The sequence below is a fragment of the Hypanus sabinus genome, chromosome 2 (assembly GCF_030144855.1).
Source record: "Hypanus sabinus isolate sHypSab1 chromosome 2, sHypSab1.hap1, whole genome shotgun sequence".
Lineage (NCBI taxonomy): Eukaryota > Metazoa > Chordata > Chondrichthyes > Myliobatiformes > Dasyatidae > Hypanus > Hypanus sabinus.
This window is the reverse complement of record NC_082707.1, coordinates 111,971,595-111,993,545: the sequence shown is the minus strand read 5'-3', so window position 1 is coordinate 111,993,545 and position 21,951 is coordinate 111,971,595. Positions and strand designations below refer to the sequence as shown.

At 41.0% G+C, this 21,951-nt stretch overlaps 1 protein-coding gene across 9 annotated transcripts in view; it reads right to left on the bottom strand.

Annotated features, from left to right (window-relative positions):
• LOC132382284 (titin homolog) overlaps positions 1 to 21,951 on the bottom strand; it is a 354,914-nt gene that overhangs the window by 299,647 nt on the left and 33,316 nt on the right. For 6 of the 9 annotated variants that reach the window (XR_009508280.1, XM_059952393.1, XM_059952425.1 and 3 more), the window contains exons 2-4: positions 18,472 to 18,510; positions 14,218 to 14,272; positions 13,493 to 13,716 (exon numbers count right to left, since the gene is read on the bottom strand). Coding sequence is in view for 8 of the 9 variants with exons in the window: in XM_059952393.1 (XP_059808376.1) it covers positions 13,493 to 13,504 (12 nt within the window). In the remaining variant the exon portion in view is untranslated. The remainder of the gene's footprint in view (positions 1 to 13,492; positions 13,717 to 14,217; positions 14,273 to 18,471; positions 18,511 to 21,951) is intronic. The other 3 variants (XM_059952406.1, XM_059952434.1, XM_059952396.1) reach the window with 2 other exon arrangements.

The following is a 21,951-nucleotide window of genomic DNA, read 5'->3' as shown; positions in this document are numbered from 1 at the left end:
TGAATCGTCAGCAAACTTAGCTACAAATCCATTAATCCCATAGTCCAAATCCTTGACATACATTGTAAAAAGCAGCGGTCCCGACACTGACCTCTGTGGAACTCCACTTGTATCTGGCAGCCAGCCAGCCAGCCAGAATAGGATCCCTTTATTCCCACTGTCTGTTTTCTGCTGATCAGCCAATGTTCCACCTATGCTAATAACTTCCCTGTAATTCCATGGGTTCTTATCTTGCTAAGCAGCCTCAAGTGTGGTAGCTTGTTAAAGGCCTTCTGAAAATCTAAGTACACATCTACTGCATCTCCTTTGTCTACCCTGCTTGTAATTTTCTCAAAAAATTGTAGTAGGTTAGTCAGGCAGGATTTTCCTTTCAGAAACTATGCTGGCTTTGACCTATCTTGTCATGTACCTCCAGGTACTCCCTAAGCTCATCCCTAACAATCAATTCCAACAACTGCCCAACCACTGATGTCAGGCTAACAGGTCTATGGTTTCCTTTCTGCTGCCTTCCACCCTTCTTTAATAGCAGAGTAATATTTGCAATTTTCTAGTCATCTGGTACCATGCTAGAATCTAGTGACTCTTGAAAGATCATTGTTAATGCTTCTGCAATCTCTCCAGCTAATTCCTTCAGGACCCGAGGGTGCATTCCATCAGGTCCAGGAAATTTATCCACCCTCAGACCATTAAGCTTCCTGAGCACCTTCTTAGTCGTAACTTTCAATGCACATAGTTCACTTCCCTGACACTCTTGAATGTCCGGTACATTGCAGATGTCTTCCACTGTGAAGACTGATGCGAAATATTGTGAAATACAGTTCTAATATTGTGATTGATGAAGAAGATAAAGATGAGTTCAGGACCTCTTGCAGTGATGTCCTATGGCTATAACAACTGACTTCCCACCACCACAGTTACCTTTCTTTGTACAACACCAGCAATTCTGTAAATCAGCGAGTTATTTTGTTTTTGTTGGTCTCCCCTCTCGCTGTGCAATACCGCTTCCCCTCTTTATTAGAAAGAGATATTGAACTGGTCAGGGGAACAATCAGTTTTTCCGTACTGCAGATCCTGGTCGCTCCCGCGGACTTTGGTGTTAGACCACAAGACCACAGATATAGGAGCAGAAGTAGGCCATTCAGCCCTTCGAGTCTGCTCTACCATTCAGTCATGGGCTGATCCAATTCTTCCAGTTATCCCCACTCCCCTGCCTTCTTCCCATACCCTTTGATGCCTTGGCTAATCAAGAACTTATCTATCTCTGCCTTAAATACACCCAATGACTTGGCCTCTACAGGCACTCATGACAGCAAATTCCACAAATTTACCACCTTCTGACTGAGATAATTTCTCCATATCTGTGTTCTAGATGGATATCCTTCAATCCTGAAGTCATGCCCTCTTGTCCTAGACTCCCCACCATCTAATGTGTTCAGGCCTGTTAACATTTGGAATGTTTCTATGAGATCCCACCTCATTCTCCTGAACTCCAGCAAATGCAGCCCAAGAGCCGCCAGATGTTCCTCATACGGTAACCCTCTTATTCCTAGAGTCACTCTCATGAATCTTCTCTGAACTCTCTCTGTCAGTATATCCTTTCCAAAATAAGGAGCCCAAAACTGCACACAATACTCCAAGTGTGCTTTTAGGAGTGCCTCAACATCTCATCCCTGCTCTTATATTCTATACCTCTAGAAATGAATGCTAACATTGCATTTGCCTTCTTCACCACTGACTCAGACAGACAAGACAGACAGACAGACATACTTTATTGATCCCGAGGGAAATTGGGTTTCATTACAGTCACACCAACCAAAAATAGTGTAGAAATATAGCAATATAAAACCATAAATAATTCAATAATAATAAGTAAATTTTTCCAAGTGGAAGTAAGTCCAGGACCAGCCTATTGGCTCAGGGTGTCTGACAGTCCAAGGGAGGAGTTGTAAAGTTTGATGGCCACAGGCAGGAATGACTTCCTATGACGCTCAGTGTTGCATCTCAGTGGAATGAGTCTCTGGCTGAACGTAATCCTGTGCCTTACCATTACATTATGGAGTGGATGGGAGATATTGTCCAAGATGGCGTGCAACTTGGACAGCATCCTCTTTTCAGACACCACCGTCAGAGATAACCTCAACCTGGAGGTTAAAGTTTAGGGTATCTTGCACAAGGACTCCCAAGTCCCTTTGCATCTCTGCATTTTAAATTCTCTCTCCCATCTAAATAAAAGTCTGCCCGTTTATTTCTTCCAAAGTGCATGACCATGCACCTTCCAACATTGTATTTCATTTGCCACTTCTTTGCCCATTCCCTTACACTATCTAAGTCTCTCTTCAGCCTCTGTTTCCTCAACACTACCTGCTCCTCCACCTATCTTTGTATCATTGGCAAATTTAGCCACAAATCCATTAATTCCATAGTCCAAATCATTAACATTCTTCGTAAAAAGCAGCGGTCCCAACACCGACCCCTGTGGAACTCCTTTTCTGCTGACCAGCCAATGCTCCACCTATGCGCGCAACTTCCCTGTAATTCCATGGGCTCTTATCTTGCTAAGCAGCCTCATGTGCGGTACCTCGTCAAAGTCCTTCTGAAAATCTAAGTACACCACAGCTAGTACATCTCCTTTGTCTACCCTGCTTGTAATTTCCTCAAAAAATTGCAGTAGGTTAGTCAGGCAGGATTTTTCTTTCAGGAAACCATGGTGGCTTTGACCTATCTTGTCATGTCCCTCCAGGTACTCTGTAATCTAAACCCTAACAATCAATTCCAACAACTTCCCAACCACTGATGTCAGGCTAACAGGTCTATAGTTTCCATTCTGCTGCCTTCCACCCTTAAATATTGGAATAACATTTGCAATTTTCCAGTCATCTGGTACAATGCTAGAATCTATTGATTCTTGAAAGATCATTGTTAACGCCTCCACAAGCTTTCCAGCTACTTCCTTCGTGACACGAGGGTGCGTTCCATCAGGTCCAAGATATGTATCCACCCTCAGACCATTAAGCTTCCTGAGCACCTTCTCATTCGTAATTTTCACTGCACAAACTTCACTTCCCTGACACTCTTGAATGTCCGGTATACTGTAAATGTCTTCCATTGTGAAAACTGATGCAAAATACACATTAAGTTCCTCTGCCATCTCTACGTCTCTCATTATAATATCTCCAGTGTCATTTTCTATTATCCTATATCTATCCTCAACTCTCTTTTACCCTTTGTATATTTAAAAAAAAGCTTTTAGTATCTTCTTTAATATTAGTCGCCAGCTTCCTTTCATAATTCATGTTTTTCTTCCTAATGACCTTCTTAGTTTCCTTCTGCAAATTTTTGAAAGCTTTCCAAACTCTATCTTCCCACTAGCTTTGGCTTCCTTGTATGCCCTCTCTCTTGCTTTCTTGACATCACTTGTCAGCCACGGTAGTGTCGTTCTCCTATTCCAAAATTCTTCTTATTTAGAATATATCTGTTTTGCACATCCCTCATTTTTCGCAGATACTCCAGCCATTGCTGCTCTGCTGTCCTTCCTGTTAGTACCCCTTTCCAGTCAACTTTAGCCAGTTCTCCTCTCATGCCATTGAAATTTCCTTTATTCCACTGAAATACCAACACATTGGATTTTAGTTTCTCCTTCTCAAATTTCAAAGTGAACTTGATCATATTGTGATCACTGTTCCCTAAGGGTTCCTTAATCTTAAATTGTCTTATCACCTTCGGATCATTGCACAACACACAATTCAGCACACCCGATCCCCTAGTGGGCTCGACAACAAGCTGTTCTAAAAAACCATCCCTTAGACATTCTACAAATTCTCTCTCTTGAGATCCAGTGTTGACCTGGTTTTCCCAATCCACTTTCATGTTAAACTCCCCAACGATTATCATGACTGCCCTTCTGACATGCCTTTTCTATCTCCTCCTGTAATTTGTAATCCATATCCCGGCTGCTGTTCGGAGGCCTGTATACACTACCATTAAGGTCCTTTTACCCTTGCCATTTCTTAGCTCAACCTATAGAGATGCTACACCTTCTGATCCTCTGTCATCCCTTTCTAATAATTTAATATTATTTCTTATACACAGGGCCACACCACCCCCTCTGCCTACTAACCTATCTTTCCGATACATCATATATCCTTGGACATTCAGCTCCCAATGGCAGCCATCCTTTAGCCAAGTTTCAGAGATAGCCACATATTTGCCAATCTGTAGCTGAATTTTAAGATCGTCCATTTTATTTCTTATGCTGCATGCATTCAAATATAACACTTTCAGTCCAGTATTTGTTGCTTTCTGTTTTTAACTGCACCTGTAGCTCATCCCGCTGGCTGTGATTATGCCTCATCTCTTGCCTGTCCTTTCTATCATCTCTGTTGCATGCTATCTTTGATTTATTTCTGTTTTTTCCCTTCCTCAGCCATGTGCATGTCCATAATTTACATATTCTCTGTTACAGCATAGGTATCCCTATATTTTCCACATGGGTATCCAAAGACATGCTGGTTGATAGGTTAATTAGCTACCATAAATTTCCCCTGGCGTATGTGAGTGTCAGGAGAATTGAATCAGTTGATGCAAAAGAGAATAATGCATAAAGGAATAAATGTGAGGACATGATTGATGGATAAGTTTAAGATTGACATAATTTAAATGAACATAATAGCCTGCTTTTTTGTCTTGAAAAAAGTATGAGACCTATGAGTCTTCAGGGATGCAAAGTACCCTTACAGAAGATGAGATGCTACTCATGAGTTCACATCAGATTTCATTGAAACACTGGAAGAGGCTAAAGGCAGAGAATTCAGAATATTGCAAAACAGAAAATTAAAATTACATAAAGCTGGAAACTCAGGTGCACACCTGTAAACTGAAGAAAAAATTCTGCAAAGCAGTACCTCAATGCCCTTGACTTCTCCAATACAGAGGAGAACACAATATTATGACTCCATCATGTCTCTGAGAGCAAAGAAGAGGATTGCTAGTCAACATTCCAGGGTATAGAATTTTAATGTGATGTGGGATGGTGGGAAAAGGTGTGCTTTGTGCACTGGAAGCATTACTTAATATAGAGTCATAGAGAAGTACAGCACAGAAACAGGCCTTTGGCCCATCTGGTCCCTGCCAAAACCATTTAAACTGCCTACTCCCATCATCCTTTACCATAGCATGGAGGGGGATAGGAACAGACAAATTAGGAAAGTGTTTAATTGGAGTAAGGGGAAATATGGAGCTATCAGACAGGAACTTGGAAGCATAAATTGGGAACAGGGAAATGTATGGCAGAAATGTGGCAAATGTCCAGGAGATACTGGTGTGGCGTTCTGCATAGGTACGTTCCAATGAGACAGAAAGGATGGTAGGGCACAGGAACCGTGGTGTACAAAGGCTGTCGAAAATCTAGTCAAGAAGAAAAGCTTATGAAAGGTTCAAAAAACTAGGTAATGATAGAGATTGAGAAGATTATAAGGCTAGCAGGAAGGAGTTTAAGAATGAAATTAGGAGAGCCAGGAAGGGCCTTGGCAAGCAAGAATAAGGAAAACACTAAGGCAGTCTACAAGTATGTGAAGAGCAAGAGGATAAGATGTAATAGAATAGGACCAATCAAGTGTGACAGTGGAAAAATGTGTATGGAACTGGAGGAGACAGCAGAGATACTTAATGAATACAGTACTTTGCTTCAGTATTCACTACAGAAAAGGATCTTGGTGATTGTAGGAATGACTTACAGCAGATTGAGAAACTTGAGCATATGGACGTTAAGAAAGAGGATGCGCTGGAGCTTTTGGAAAGCATCAGGTTGGATAAGTCACTGGGACCGGATGAAATGTACCCCAAGCTACTGTGGAAGGCAAGGGAGGAGATTGCTAAGCCTCTGGCAATGATCTTCACATCAATTGGGATGGAAAAGGTTCAGGAGGATTACAGATGTTGTTTCCTTATTCAAGAAAGGGCTTAGTTATAGCCCAGGAAATTATAGACCAGTGAATCTTACTTCAGTGGTTGGTAAGTTAATAGAAAAGATCCTGAGAGGTAGGATTTATGAACATTTGGAGAGGAATAATATGATTAGGAATAGTCAGCATGGCGTTGTCAAAGGCAAGTTGTGCCTTAAGAGCCTGACTGAATTTTTTGAGGATGTGACTAAACACATTAATAAAGGTAGAGCAGTAGATGTAGTGTATATGGATTTCAGCAAGGCATTTGATAAGGTACGCCATGCAAGGCTTATTGAGAAAGTAAGGAGGCATGGGATCCAAGGTGACCTTGTTTTGTGGATCCAGAACTGGCTTGCCCACAGAAGTCAAAAAGTGGTTGCAGACAGGTCATATTCTGCATGGAGGTCGGTGACCTGGATCAGGAAGTGTCGGGAAGGGTTAGTAAATTCGCTGATGACATAAAGATTGGGGGGGGGGGTGTTGTGGATAGTGTGGAGGTTTGTCAGAGGTTACAGCGGGACAGCAATAGAATGCAAAACTGGACTAAGCAGTGGTAGATGGAGTTCAACCCAGATTAAGTGTGAGGTGGTTCATTTTGGTAGGTCGAATACGTTGGCAGAATACAGTATTAATGGTAAGACTCTTGGCAGTGTGGAGGATCAGGGGGATCTTGGGGTCTGAGTCCATAGGACACTTAAAGTTGCTGTGCAGGTTGACTCTGAGGTTAAGAAGGCATACGGTGCATTAGCCTTCATCAACCGTGGGATTGAGTTTAAGAGCCGAGAGGTAATGTTACAGCTATATAGGAGACTGGTCAGACCCCACTTGGAGTACTGTGCTTAGTTCTGGTCACCTCACTACAGGATGGATGGTGAAACTATAGAAAGGATGCAGAGGAGATTTACAAGGATGTTGCCTGGATTGGGGAGCATGCCTTATGAGAACAGGTTGAGTGAACTTGGCCTTTTCCCCTTAGAGCAACGGAGGATGAAAGGTGATCTGATAGAGATGTATAAGATGATGAGAGGCATTGATCATCTGGATAGTCAGAGGCTTTCTCCCCAGCACTGAAGAGGCTACCGTAAGAGGGCACAGTTTTAAGGTGCTTAGAAGTAGGTACAGAGGAGATGTCAGGGCTAAGTTTTTATTCCACAGAGAGTGGTGAGTGCATGGAACAGCTGCCAGTGACAGTGGTGGAGGCAGACACAATAGGATCTTTTAAGAGATTCCTTGATAGGTACATGGAGCTTAGAAAAATAGAGGCTATAGGTAATCTTAGGTAATTTCTAAGTAAGTACATGTTTGGTACAGCATTGTGGGCTGAAGGGCCTGTATTGTGCTGGAGGTTTTCTATGTTTCTATGCTTCTAACCTGCACCAGGACCAAAGCCCTCCATGTCTTTTCTATCCATGTACCTACCCAAACTTCTCTTAAATGTTGAAATTGAACTCTCATGTACAATTTGTGCTGGCAGCTCATTTCACATTCTCACGGCCCTTTGAGTGAAGAAGTTTCCCCTCACATTCCCCTTAGACTTCTTACCTTTCATCCTTAACCCATGACCTTCATAATAGTCAGCATGACATTATTTGCATCTGTATTTACTTGGGAGATGGACACTGAGTCTATAGGCAAAGCGGCATTAGCTTCATGGACTCTGTACGGTTAAGAGATGAAGAGGAGTTTGCTACCCTGAGGCAAATCAGGATAGATAAATCACCAGGGTCTGACAGGCTGTTCCCTCAGACCCTATGGGAGGCAAGTGCAGAAATTGCCGGGGCCCTAACAAAGATATTTAAAACATCCTTAGCAACAGGAGAGATACCACAGGATTGGAAGACTGCCAAAGTTGTTCTGTCATATAAAAAAGACTCTGAACAGAAACCAGGAAATTACAGGCCAGTGAGTCTGACATCAGTTGTGGAAAGTATTCCAAGGGACCAGATAAATAAGTATTTGGATAGGCATTGGCTAATTAAGGATAATTGGCATACCTTGTGAGTGGTAGGTCACGTCTGTTATTTTTTCAAGTAAGTTATCAGGAAAGTTGATGAAGGCAAGGCAATGGATGTTGTCTACATGAATTTTAGTAAGGCTTTCGACAAGGTCCCACATGGGAGGCTGTTCATGAAAGTTCAGTCACTCGACAATCAGGATCAGGTTGTAAATTGGATTTGACTTTGGTTTTGTATGAGAAGACAAAATGGTAATAGAGGGTTGCTTCTCTGACTGAAGGTCTGTGACTAGTGGTGCGCCACAGGGATTGGTGCTGGGTCCATTGTTGTTTGATAATGTGGTTAACTGGGTCAGCAAATTTGTGGATGATATCAAGATTGGGGATGTTGTGGACAATGAGAAAGTCTATCATGGCTTGTAGAGGAATCTGCTGCAGCTGGAAAAATGGGCTGAAAATGGCAGATGGAATTTAATGCAGTCAAGTGTAAGGGCTTGTACTCCAGAGGGGCCAATTAGGATAAGTCTTACACAGTAAACAGTAGGGCACTGAGAAGTGTGGTAGAACAAAGGGATCTCTATATAATTCAGAGAAAGTGGTGTTTCAGGTAGATAAAGTCGCAAAGAAAGCTTTAGGCACATTGGTCTTCATAAGTCAATGCATTGAGTACAGAAGATGGGATGTTATGTTGAAGCTGTATAAGATGTTGGTGAGACATAATTTGAAGTATTGTGTGCAGGTTTGGTCACCTACCTACAGGAAAGATTAAACAAGGTTGAAAGAGTGCAGAGACCCTGAATTATACAAGAAGCGTGTTGAACAAACTAAATTTAACCTTCTGACCACTCAACCTGTCGAACGCCAACTTCTCGAAAGCAAGAGTCGCTTTTCCATTCATGGGGATAAGTCTGGTAAATTCCTAGCCAATCAGCTGAGGCGTTCCAAAGCCAAACAACATATTACAAAGATCCGGAAGGAGAACGGAGACTTTACATCGGATCATTTAGAAATTAATGACGCATTTAAAAAATTTTATTCTCGGCTTTATTCCTCTGAATCTCTGAATGACAATATCTCTGTTGATCAATTTTTACAGAATCTGAATATCCCCTCACTTTCATCTGATTTCAAAGCCAAACTCAATGCGCCTATGTCATTAGAAGAAATATCTACTGCAATTTCTGCACTGTCCTCAGGGAAATCTCCTGGACCTGATGGGTTCCCTGTAGAATTTTATAAATCATTCTCTTCTCTTCTTTCTCCTCAGTTACTTTCAGTATTATCTGACTCGTTTAATTACGGCAAATTGACACCCTCTTTCAGTGAGGCATCTATTATTCTTCTTTTAAAAAAGGGCAAAGACCCAACAGAGTGCTCCTCGTAGAGGCCGATCTCTCTGCTCAATGTTGATGTAAAGATCTTAGCTAAAGTTTTGGCTCATAGATTAGAAACAGTCATTCCCTCCATTATCTCTGATGACCAAACAGGCTTTATTAAAAACCGTTTCCCTTTTTTTAACATTCGGAGTCTATTTAATATCTTATACTCACCTCCAACTGGGATTCCTGAATGTGTTATTTCCCTCGATGCGGAGAAAGCATTTGATCATATAGAGTGGAACTACCTTTTTGCAGTTTTAGAAAAATTTGACCTCGGCCAAAGTTTCATCTCTTGGATCCAATTGCTGTACCTGTGTCCTACTGCCTCTGTTTTAACCAATTTTCAGAAATCCCAAGTATTTAATCTCAAACGTGGCACCTGCCAGGGATGCCCCATAAGTCCCTTTCTCTTTGATTTGGCTATGGAACCTCTGGCGAGAGCATTTCGAAACTGCCCTGAATTGACTGGGATTTGGAGAGGGGGTGTTGAGCATAAAGTTTCTCTCTATGCTGATGACTTATTACTCTTTCTCTCAAATCCGTCTACATCCTTACCTCTAATGTTTTCACTTCTTGACCAGTTTAGCCAGATCTCTGGCTATAAACTTAATTTGCATAAGAGTGAACTTCTCCCAATTAATAAAGAAGCACAAGAACTAACATTTCATGATCTCCCTTTTAAAGTAGTCCATAATCAATTTACTTATCTTGGAATTACAGTCACAAGGAAGTTTAAAGATCTCTTTCGTGAAAACTTTGCCAATCTTTCATATGCTATAAAACAGAGTCTGGTACAATGGTCACCTCTATCTATGTCTTTGCTAGGTCGTATTAATGTTGTTAAAATGTATGTTCTCCCCAAATTTTTATACCTATTTCAATCTATCCCAATTTTTATTCCTAAATCTTTTTTTGATACCTTAGACTCTATTATTTTGTCATATCTGTGGCAGAATAAGCGCTCTAGAATTAATAAAATCCATCTCCAAAAATCTAAAAAAGAGGGTGGCATGGCTTTACCTAACTTTCGTTTATATTATTGGGCAGCTAATATACGTTGTGCTACCTTCTGGTCTTTCTTCTATGGCCAACCCGAGTGCCCTAACTGGGTGGCGATGGAGCTGAGCTCCACTAAAGAATTATCTATCTCTGCACTTCTTGGCTCTGCACTCCCTAGTAGTCTGCCCAGATCAATAGCTAATCCTCTTGTTAGACACACTTTGCATATATGGGCTCAGATCAGGAAATGCTATGGTTTCCAGGGGTTTTCTGTTTCCAGCCCTATTGCTCATAATCACCTTTTTTTACCTACTACATACGATTCAGCATTCCAGGTTTGGTATAGGAAGGGCATTGTACATTTTGAAGATCTTTTCATTGATAATCGCTTCGCTTCTTTTCAGCAGCTCTCTGTTAAGTTCAATCTGCCCAATGCTCATTTTTTCAGATATCTCCAAATCCGACACTTTATTGCTCCTTTAATTCCTAACTTTCCTGAAATGCCTGCGAAAAATGCTATGGACCTATTTCTTTCCATGAATCCACTAGGTAAAGGCTTAATATCAATCATCCGAGATAAATTAGCAGCCTTACAACAGGCCCCCATGGATAAAATCAAAATGGCCTGGGAGCAGGATTTAAATATCTCTTTATCTGAGGAGAGCTGGGATTCAGTTCTCAAATCAGTTAACTCAACCTCTCTTTGTGCTCGCCACTGCCTTTTACAGTTTAAGATTGTTCATAGAGCCCATTTGTCTAAATCTAAACTATCTCGATTCTACCCTAGCGTTAGCCCGCTCTGTGATAAATGCAAGAGGGGTGTGGCCTCTCTCATCCATATGTACTGGTTCTGTCCTAGCTTGGAGAAATTCTGGAAAGATGTCTTCACTACGTTATCGAGTATTCTGAATCAGCACCTAGAACCAAACCCCTTAATCGCTCTGTTTGGTTTTTGGGGCGAGACAGATTTATGTCTGGGTCCGACCAAATGCCGAATATTATCCTTTGCCTCTCTCCTGGCTAGACGCTTGATCCTCCTCAGATGGAGAGATGTTGCCCCGCCCACTCATGCTTAATGGCTTAACGACATCATGGCCTGTTTGGACCTCGAAAAAATTCATTATTCAGTTCTCAATTCGGATCTAAAGTTCCATAAGGTCTGGGGACCTTTTATCGAGTACTTTCATAACCTTCCTCTTGACTAGGGTTTTTTTTTTCTTTTCGGTCCCTTGCTTTCAGCTCCTTTTTTTTTCTGGTAGAAGGCATTATTACCCTCTGTTACTGAGTGTATTCACAGTCTGGGAGTTTGGCTGTCCTGACTTATACTCTCTATACTGTGTTGTGGTTGGTCTGGAGTTGCTGTTGTTTTTTTCTTGTGTTGTGGGGCTTGGGGAGGACAATAAGCTTACTTGTCTTTAATTCAGGTGCTTTTTTTTTGCTAAATTCTCTTCCTTTGTAGCATATTGTTATTGTATGCTTAATTTTGCACTGTTTTAATGTTCCTCATTGGGATTTGGGGTTTTTAATTTGTAAAATGTTTTGAAAAACTAATAAAAAAAATTTTTAAAAAATAAGAAAGAAAGAGTGCAGAGAAAATTTACAAGGATGTTGGCTGGTCTGGAGGACCGGAGTTATAAGGGAAGATTGAATACGTTAGGACTTTATTCCTTGGAATGTAGAAGATGCAGAGGAAAATTGAGCAAGGTAGACAAAACTATGAGGTGTATATTTTTCCATTGAGGTTAGGTGGGACTATAACCAGAGGTCATGCTTTGAGGGTGAAACATGAAAAGTTTAAGGGAAACATGAGGGGAAACTTCTTCATTCAAAAGGACTTGAGAATGTGGAGTGAGCTACCAGCCTAAGTGGTGTGTGGACACTCAATTTCAATGTTTAAGGGAAGTTTGGATAGGTGCATGGATAGTAGGGATAGGGCCCTGGGCATGGGCAGCACAAATGATTCTGGCATTGTCCAGATGTGCTGAAAGGGCCTGTTTCTGTGCTGTACTCTATCATTCAATGACTCTATGAGGAAGAATTTGACTGTACAAGAGAGAATGCAGAGATGGTTCAACACCATACTACCTGAAATGGAATGGTTTCAATAATGAGGAACGACTGGTTAAGGGGAGTTTGTTTTACTTGTAATGTAAGAAGTGAAGAGTGGATCTGGGAAAGAACTTTTTCACTCAGAAAATGGCTGGAATCTCAAGAAAACTACCTGAATGGATGGTGGAGACAAGTACTCCCAACATCTGAGAATTATCAAAATGAGCACTTGAATTGCCAAGACATAAAGGGCTATGAACCAACAGTACTGAGCAGGATTTATATAGGATGCAACTTGGAGTTGGCATGAACATGATGGGGCTGAGCCCATTTCTGTGCTGTATCGTTAACTTCAAAATAATGTACAAGAAAGAAACTTCATATGACTATGCTCAGTAGTAGACATGCTAGAAAAACATAGGTAAAACATGAACAGAACAAAAGACTTCAAGTATATTTGAATGGGAATGTGTACATTTTTCTCCCGCACCCTCGAGTATTATCATGGCTCACTAATATTAACTTGTCACCAGTTTTCCATTCTCAGCTGACACAAAGAGACAAAAGAATCTACAGCTGTTCTACAATTCAAAGATAGTACTGCACAATCCAGAAAAAAACATGTTAGCATAAATAAAATAATTTTAATTGTAAAATTGTAAACCCAACTGTCATGCTGACTAAGATTTTTATGACAATAATACCTCAGTGGCTAGCTGGTGGAATATGTAATATCACTACCTTTTTTGCATTCAACTCAAGAGAGCAAATGCATAGTCATAATAGTCTGACAGCTGCCTTGTTATAGGAATAGGATCCCTTTCTTATACCGTCATTCTTTAGTTTGAGTCCACTGATAACTGACCACCCACTAGGGAGAGTTTGAAATATTATTTAAAAATACACACATATATTTCTCCTCAAACAGACCCAGACACACAGATCAAACATTCTCAACATTCAATCCTGCAACCAGAACAGCTGTAACCAGACCTCAGCTGATCAACCAGCCTGAAAATGGCTGGTACTACCTTCCATTTAATAAGTAATTCCTATTTAATACACATTTATATTCTGTTCTACTCTGCTTTATGGAGCACAACTTCCTTTGCAACTCAGCTTTTACAAAGATTACCTTGGTCTTTTAAAATACAAACCAAAATACTCACAGCTTTTTGCATTTTGTGTATGTGTAATCCTGGGCTTCTTCCAAACAGCTTCTGGAGGCATCGGTCAGTATCCCAGTAGTAACTGCATGGTGATCGTGATCATGCTTTGATTACAAAAGCCTGCGGGCTTCAAGCCAAGTGCCTAGGCAGCTTAACAAATGCTCTGCATAGGGTATTTTACATCGTCACTTCTACATGTATGCCTCCGATTAAAAGCCACAATTCTGTGGACACAATTTAACAGACAATATCCATATTGTGGATTCCAAGACAAAAATTCTAACATCCACAAAATGAACCCACCATTCCTGTTTCCTTACAGCTCCCCCCTGCTAACCCCTCTGTCATGAACCACCCCCCACTGATTTGGAAAGCTCCATGTATTTTGAATATAATAACGAGATGTCTGGTGCACTGCACACATCAGCCACTATTTTCAGGCACATAAAAGAATAACTTGCACAAAGCAACTTTGAAAGGGATCAGATTACTTTGTTTAAATCTAATCCAAATTAAGATTTAAGAAGAATATATAGGATAGGGCTATGACTGTCTATTCTTCAGATAAAAACATTACTTCCATACAGATTTAAATTACCCTTAATATTGTATCAATCCAGAGAAACAACAAAATATGAACAGGTTCCATGAAATGATGTCCAGTCACCTCACTGCTAAGTATGAATACAAAGATCTCCAGTGAGTCAGATCTTTTACTCACTTACTTTAGACATGCCAACACAGCACCAGTAATTGGGGGGCAGAAGTTGTACAGATTATCTGCAAGAGAGAGGGATGGAGAATTCCGAGCAGACTGCAAAATGAGAGAACATTGCATAAATAAGGAATAGGTCAATTCTGGAGACAACAAAGGCCTGGGCAAGGTTTTCATGAACATGTACAAAAGTTGGAGTGGAAGTAGGCAACCTTTGTTTTCATTATTCCAAAATTATATCTCAAATTAAACTGTGCCATACAATTTAGGATAATCAACTGAAATTGTTCTGCATTCTAAATCATTCTAATTAGGCACAGTCCTTTGTAAATTGCAGTTTAGCTGTTATCACTCCAAATGGCCAAAAACAGCATGTACTCAGAAGTAACATCTTAGAAAAACCAACTCAATATGGTACTATTCTAATAAAAAAAACAGAAAAATCTGTTGGCTCCAATTATTCAAAAATGGCCTTTTGAAATATGAAAAGATAAATATTACATAATTAGCCATCAATTATGTCAAAACACAGTTTAATGCAGTGAAATCAAACCAGCCCTTATTTTTACATTTTGCTCAAGCTCTTTTGTGGTACATGTCATTTAAATAGAACATAAAACAGCACAACACAGAAACAGACAACTTGACATCTATGGTCTGTACATGGTCTATATACCTTACCTTACTCTTCATGTGCCTGCAAATATCCTCTTGATTGTTGCTATCATGTCTGCTTCAACCACTTCATGTGGCAATGCATACTCTACGTGTAAAAATAAACTTCTGCCCTCTAATCTTAAAACTATGCCCTCCAGTATTTGACATTCCCAGAGTGCAAAAGAGACCAACTGTCCATCCTATCAATGCTGCTCAATTTTATATTCTTCTATCAGGTTCAACCCCAGCAAAAACAACCCTAGTTTGTTCAATGTGAACAGTAATGCTAATACTCTAATCCAGACAGCATCCTGGTGGGGCTCTTCTGCACCCTCTCCAAAACCTCTATGGTCTTCTGTAATGCAGTGACTAGATCTGTGCCTAATACACCAAATGTGGCTTACTGAGTTTTATAAATCTGTAACACGATGCTGTCTTTCCTACTCAATTTCTGATGTAGATTGGGAGACCGCTTTGCCAAGCATCTACGCTCTGTCCGCTAGAACAAGTGGGATCTCCCACCCTGTGGCCACTCATTTTAATTCCACTTCCCATTCCGATATGTCCATCCATGGCCTCCTCCTCTGTCAGGATAAGGCAACACATAGGTTGGAGGAACAACCATTTATATTCCATTTGGGTAGCCTCCAACCTGATGACATGAACATCAATTTCTCAAATTTCCAGTGATGCCTCCGCTCCCCCCCACTTCACCATTTCCCATCTCCTTGTCCCTCTCTCATGTTATCTTTTTGCCCGCCCATCACCTCCCTCTGGTGCTCCTCTCTACCCTTCTTCCATGGCCTTTTGTCTCTTTCACTAATCAACTTCCTAGCTCTTTGCTTCATCTCTCCCCCTCCAAGTTTTACCTATCGTCTGGCGTTTCTCTCTCCCCTCCCCCCACCTTTCAAATCTACTCAGCTTCTTTTTCTCTAGTCCTGCCAAAGGGTTTTGGTTCAAAACACTGACTGTACATTCCCCCTCCCCCATAGATGCTGCCTGGCCTGCTGAGTTCCCCCAGCATTTTGTGTGTGTTGAACATAGAACGTAGAAATCTACAGCACATGACAGACCCTTCAGCCCACAATGTTGTGCTGACCATGTAACCCACTCTAGAAACTGCCTAGAAATTCCCTACCGCATAGCTGTCTAGTTATTTAAGCACCATGTACCTATCCAAAAGTTTCTTAAAAGACCCTATTGTATCTGCTTCCGCCACCATCACTGGTAGTGCATTACGTGCAGCTACCACTCTATGTGACATCCCTGACATCCCCTCTTGTACCTATTTCCAAGCACCTTAAAACTATGCCCCCTTATGTTAGCCATTTCAACCCTGGGAGAAGGCCTCGGGCTATCCACATGATCAATGCCATTCATCATCTTATATACCTCTATCAGGTCGCCTCTCATCCTACATTGCTCCAAGGAGAAAAGGCCAAGTTTACTCAACCAATTTTCATATGGAACACTCTCCAGATTGAGGAAATCATGTCTCATAAATCTGTTGAGCATTTCTTGAAAGAGGCAACAAAGCAGCTGGATGAGGACAATGGATATTATCTATATGGACTTAAGCAAGAACTTTAACAAGGTCTCCTTTGGAAGCTAGTCTAGAATGTTAGATCACAGAGGATCCAGGGAGAGCTGGCTAAGTGGATACATAATTGTGTTGCTCCAATTTCCAGATTTTCTCTTGTTTGTGCTACTCAATACACTGACCAATTAAGACAAGCATGCCGTATGTCTTCTTTACCACCCTATCTATCTATTTGTGTTACCACTTTCAATCATGGACTTGTATCTCAATATTCGTTTGTGATAAATGCTCCTAATGTTACTGCCATTTATTACTGTGTACCTTCCCTTACATTTCACCTTCCAAAGAGCAACATCTCACATTTTTCCTGGTTAAACTCCATCTGCCATTTCTCTACCCACATTTCCAACTGGTTTATATCTTCACAACACGAGGAAGTCTGCAAATGCTGGAAATGCTTGGTTTATATCTTGCTGTATTTTTCTGATAACCTTCTTCACCATCCACAACTCCATATTTTTGTGGCATCTGAAAACTTTCTAATCAGATCATCTACAGGTTTGACCAAAATAACTTACAAACATTAACCCTGGTGGAACACCACTGGTTACAGTCCTCCAGTCAGGCTAACCCTCCAACACTACACTATCCTAATTTTCTGGATCACCCCATCATTAGAGATCTTGTCACATGCCCTACTAAAGTCTGCACAGACAACAACCATTACCTTACAATCACCCTCATCACCACCTGAAATAACTCAATCAAGGTCACAAGACATGATCAGCCTCATATAAAGCCATGTTGTCACTGTTAAGCCTATGCTTTTCCATGTAAGTAAATCCTACATCTGAGAATCCTTTAAAATAGTTATCATACCATTGATGTAAGGTTCACCAATTTATAATTTGCTGGATTATCTAAACAAAGAATCAACATTGACTACTCTCGAGTCCTCTGGAAACTCATCAATGCCCCAGTAATCTCCTTTCTTGATTCTCTGAGTTACTTGGAATACATCCCATCAGGCCCTGGGGCTTGATCCATCTTAATATTCTTCAACAGATCCTTTCTCCTTGATATCAACATACTCTAGAATATTAGCATACCCCAAAATAATCTTACTACCCTCCAGGCCGGCCCTTTTGTCCTTGATGAATAACAATACAAACTATTAATTTAGTACCACACCCACTTCCTCTGGCTCCAGGCACCAATTTCCTACTTTGGCCTTAACTGGTCCTACCCTCTCTAGCTACCCTTTGTTCTTTCACCATGCATAACATGTCTTGAGTATTCCTTAATCCTCTTGTCCAGGACACTACCTCTTAAATCTGTACTCATAAAACAGTCACAAACAGAATTTTTCCCTCTTAAAAAGGTAAATTAAATGAAATCCAATTGCATTATAATTTAATTTTTTTTAATTTTCACCCTCCTTTCAAAAATATGCATCTTATTCAATACCATTTAAAATGACATACACCCCATATAGTGCAAAAATCTTTGTAATTGTTTATGAAATCACAATACATAGGTATTACCATCAGCTTCAAGGTAATCAGATCATGTTACTGGAGGTTCAGAAATATAACCTTGTTTTAATAATTTTCAACTCACAGAAATCTCAAAAAAATCTCCAGAATCATTGAGGTGTAAACCAATTTACATACCATGTATTAAATCACCAACAGACAACCCCATCCAAAGCTAATGTCTACAAAGCAATAGCTATGTAGACACTGAAAAACTCCAAAATAGTTCAGACACATGACCTTTTATCACAATTTCTGACTTTTTCGCTTTTCTCACCGCAGGTGTTGCCTGCCCTGATGAGCATTCCCAAATTTTCTGACCTATTGCAGATTTCCAAAATATAGTAATTTACTTTCCAAACAACCAGCCAGAGGCTCTATAGGAGCAGTTTTATATACTTTAACACAGCTGGAGCAGTTGGGATTACTTTAGAAAAGAAATGGGGGATAAAAGATATTACAAATGGATTGGCACAATCTTTCAAATATATAATTGAAGAATAATTGTGATACAGTATTTCCTCACACTTACCATAATTTCACTATATTCATGTATCCTTTCAACTTCTCCCTGCAAGGACAAATTTTAAAATTAACCATCATACATATCAAGAATTCTAAATGAATTACTCCACAGTAAAAGCACGTGCAAAAATATGAGAAAGCTACATATTATACTACATCTTTCTCTTTAAGCAGACTGCAGAAGACTAAGTAGCCTACAATATCCAACCAATTGTACAAGTAATACTATAACACAACCAGAGCCCCTGTTTAGAGGCCAAAATGCACAGGAAATACAAGTACATGGTTGCAGTTTTTTTTTAAAACAAAGTGTAAACAATTGATGCAATGGAAAAAATAGTTTTGAATATGCATTATACAGGGATGAGAGTAATAGTATTGAAAGGTGATTTTCCCCCTTTGTTTTAAAAAATAGTCAGAGAGATACAACACAGAAAAAGGCACTTTGGTCCACCAAGTCCATACCAACCATCAACCAGATATTTATGCTAATCAGACATTAATCCCACATTTTATTCTCACCAAATTATACCATGCATCCACACCAATTACCAATCTACATATATCTGGGATGAGGAAGGTGTGCAAGCACCACATAGGTAGCACCAGAGGTCAGTACTGAATCCAGATTGCTGGTATAATGAGAATGTGGATCTGTAGCTGCACCACTGGTCTGTATCTTTGATAGTAGTAGTAGTCATAGTAGTAGGCCTCCATTAGTCTCGAAAGACCATGGATTTGCACCTTGGTAAGTTTCCAGGGTGCAAGCCTGGGCAAGGTTTTTTTAATGGAAGACCAGCAGTTGCCCAAACTGCAAGTCTTCCCTCTCCGCGCCACCAATGTTGTCCAAGGGAAGGGCATTAGGACCCATACAGCTTGGCACCGGTGTCGTCGCAGAGCAATGTGTGGTTAAGTGCCTTGCTCAAAAACACACACGCAGCCTCAGCCAAGGCTCAAACTAGTGACCTTCAGATCACTAGACGAACGCCTTAACCACTTGGCCACACGCCAACACGTATCTTTGATAATGCTGATAATAAACGGTATTGCTGCAGAACATACATCTTACATTCAGAGTTCTATTTTCAAAAAGGAATATAAACCCTTGGCCAATCTCACATATCCATCAGGTGCATCTGTACTGCCATCATGCAGTGGAGGGAAAAGTGGAACAAAATTTCAGGCAGATATAGGGGGAAATACCGTAGTTTCCGGTTAATTGGGCCGTTGATTAATCAGGACAGCTGCTTATTTGGGGAAAACTCTTACAGAAACTAATCAAGAAAATAGCCTGGATTCCCTTTGTGTACTTGACATTATGCCATTTAATTGGGGATGAAGACTGTTGCCGAACAGTTTCTAACTATCATCAGACGTGTGGCCGTTAGACCTTTATTGGCGTCAGAGGCCTACCAAAGTTTGGAGTGTGAGTATAAAAAGAGCAGGCTCAGGTAAAACCTGTCTAGTTTTGGCAGCTCAGGCAGGAGGAGTGCAAGTGTCAGTGTCAGAGTCCTGTGGAAATCGGGAAAGGATAAAAGAAGCCGATTCAGGCAAAACCAGTTCATTGGGGCCGCGCAGGCATAGAAAGTGTCAGCGTCAGAGGACTAAAATCAGCTGCAAATAAAAGGAGGATAGGCTCAAGCAGAACAGCCATTGTCAGAGTGTGCCTGTGAAAGAGTGTGAAGGCTTAGGCTTAACAGGCTTCAATGTGAACAGGTGCAGGCACAGTTAAGAAAAGATAAGCGTTTTTTTTTTCTTTTTTAGTCAGGATGGAATGCTGCTCCTGTCAAATGTGGGAATTCAGGATATCTGATGGTTTCCCTGATGATTACATCTGTGGAAAATGTACCCAACTTCAGTACCTAACTGACCAGGTCAAGGAGCTGGAGCTGGAGTTGAATGTACTCAGGATCATTCGGGAGTCTGAAGATATTATAGGCAAGTCTTTTGAGGAGGTGGTCACAATCAAAGTACAGGTTTCAGACAGTGGATGGTGAACCATCAGAAGAGGTAAAGGGATTAAGAGGTCAGTGCAAGGTTCCCTGTGGCCATTCCCCTCAGCAAAAAGAATACCTCTTTGGATACACCTGGAGTGGATGACCCATCAGATCACAGCAGCAGCAGACAGGCATTGTGGCCAGCTCTGAGGCTCAACAGGAAAGAGTAAAAGCAGGCAGTGCAGTAGTTAGTGAAGTTCCCAGCCCTCTGCAAATCTAGTTTAAGCATAATAGAAGGGTCAGACCCAGAGTCCATTTGGGCGGAATTAAGGAATGGGGAGGGTGCAGTCATAGTGATATAGTGATAGGACTGTACTACAGACTCCCTAATATCTACCAGGATATTGAGCAACAGACATGTAATCAGATTAAGGAAATGTGTAAAAATAATAGGGTTGTTGTCACAGGAGATTTCAACTTCCCTGATAATCTGGGACATTCTTAGTGCAAGGGGCTTAGATGAGCCAAAAATATGTATCCAGGAAGGACTCTTAAATCAACATGTGGACAGTCTAATAAGAGTACTGGACCTGGGGTTGGGTACTGAGCCTGGCCAGGTGACAAAACCTGGCAAGTTCAGTGAGTGAACAGTTAGGGAACAGTGACCATAGCTTTTAAGGATAGCTATAGACAAGGATAGTTATGGTCCTTGTGAGAGTTTTAAATTGGTGTAGGGCAAATTATGAGAGCATTAGGCAGGAACCAAGAAGCTTTAATTGGGAACACCTTTTCTCAGGCAAGTCCACATCAGACATGTGAAGGGTGCTTAAAGATAAATTGCACATGGTACAGGAAAGGTATGTTCCTGTTAGAAGGACGGGGATGGAAAGATAAGAGAACCTTGTTTATCCAGAGAGGTGATGAATTTAGTCAAGAAGAAAAAGGAAAAGTGTGTAAAGCTTCAGAAGAAGGGATCAAAGGAAGAGTTATCTTATTTAACTCTTAAGAGAATAGGGGCATGTCTACAGAGGCAGTATTCTGTTGATTGTCAGATGTGGGATTTCCAGGAAACTTCCAGCCTCCCCGATGACCACATCTCCAGCAGGTGCATCAAGATGCAGCTCTTACCAGACCCATGTTAGGGATCTAAAGCTGCAGCTCGATGACCTTCGGCTTGTTAGGGAAAGTGAAGAGGTGATAGACAGGAGCTACAGAAAGGCAGTCACCCCAAGGCTACAGGAGACAGATAAATGGGTGACTGTCAGGAGAGGGAAGGGAGAATGTCAGATAGTGGAGAGCACTGTTGTGGCTGACCCCCTCAACCATAAGTACTCCATTTTGAGTACTGTTAGGGCGGCGGGGGGGAGGTGACCTACCTGGGGGAAGCAACAGCAGCCGTGCCTCTGGCACTGAGTATAGCCCTCTGGCTCAGAAGGGTAGGGGACTGAAGAGAATGGCTGCAGTAATAGGAGATTCTATGGTCAGAGGACAGATATGCGATTCTGTGATGTAAAAAAGGAAACACAGATGGCAGTTTGCCTCCCAGGTGC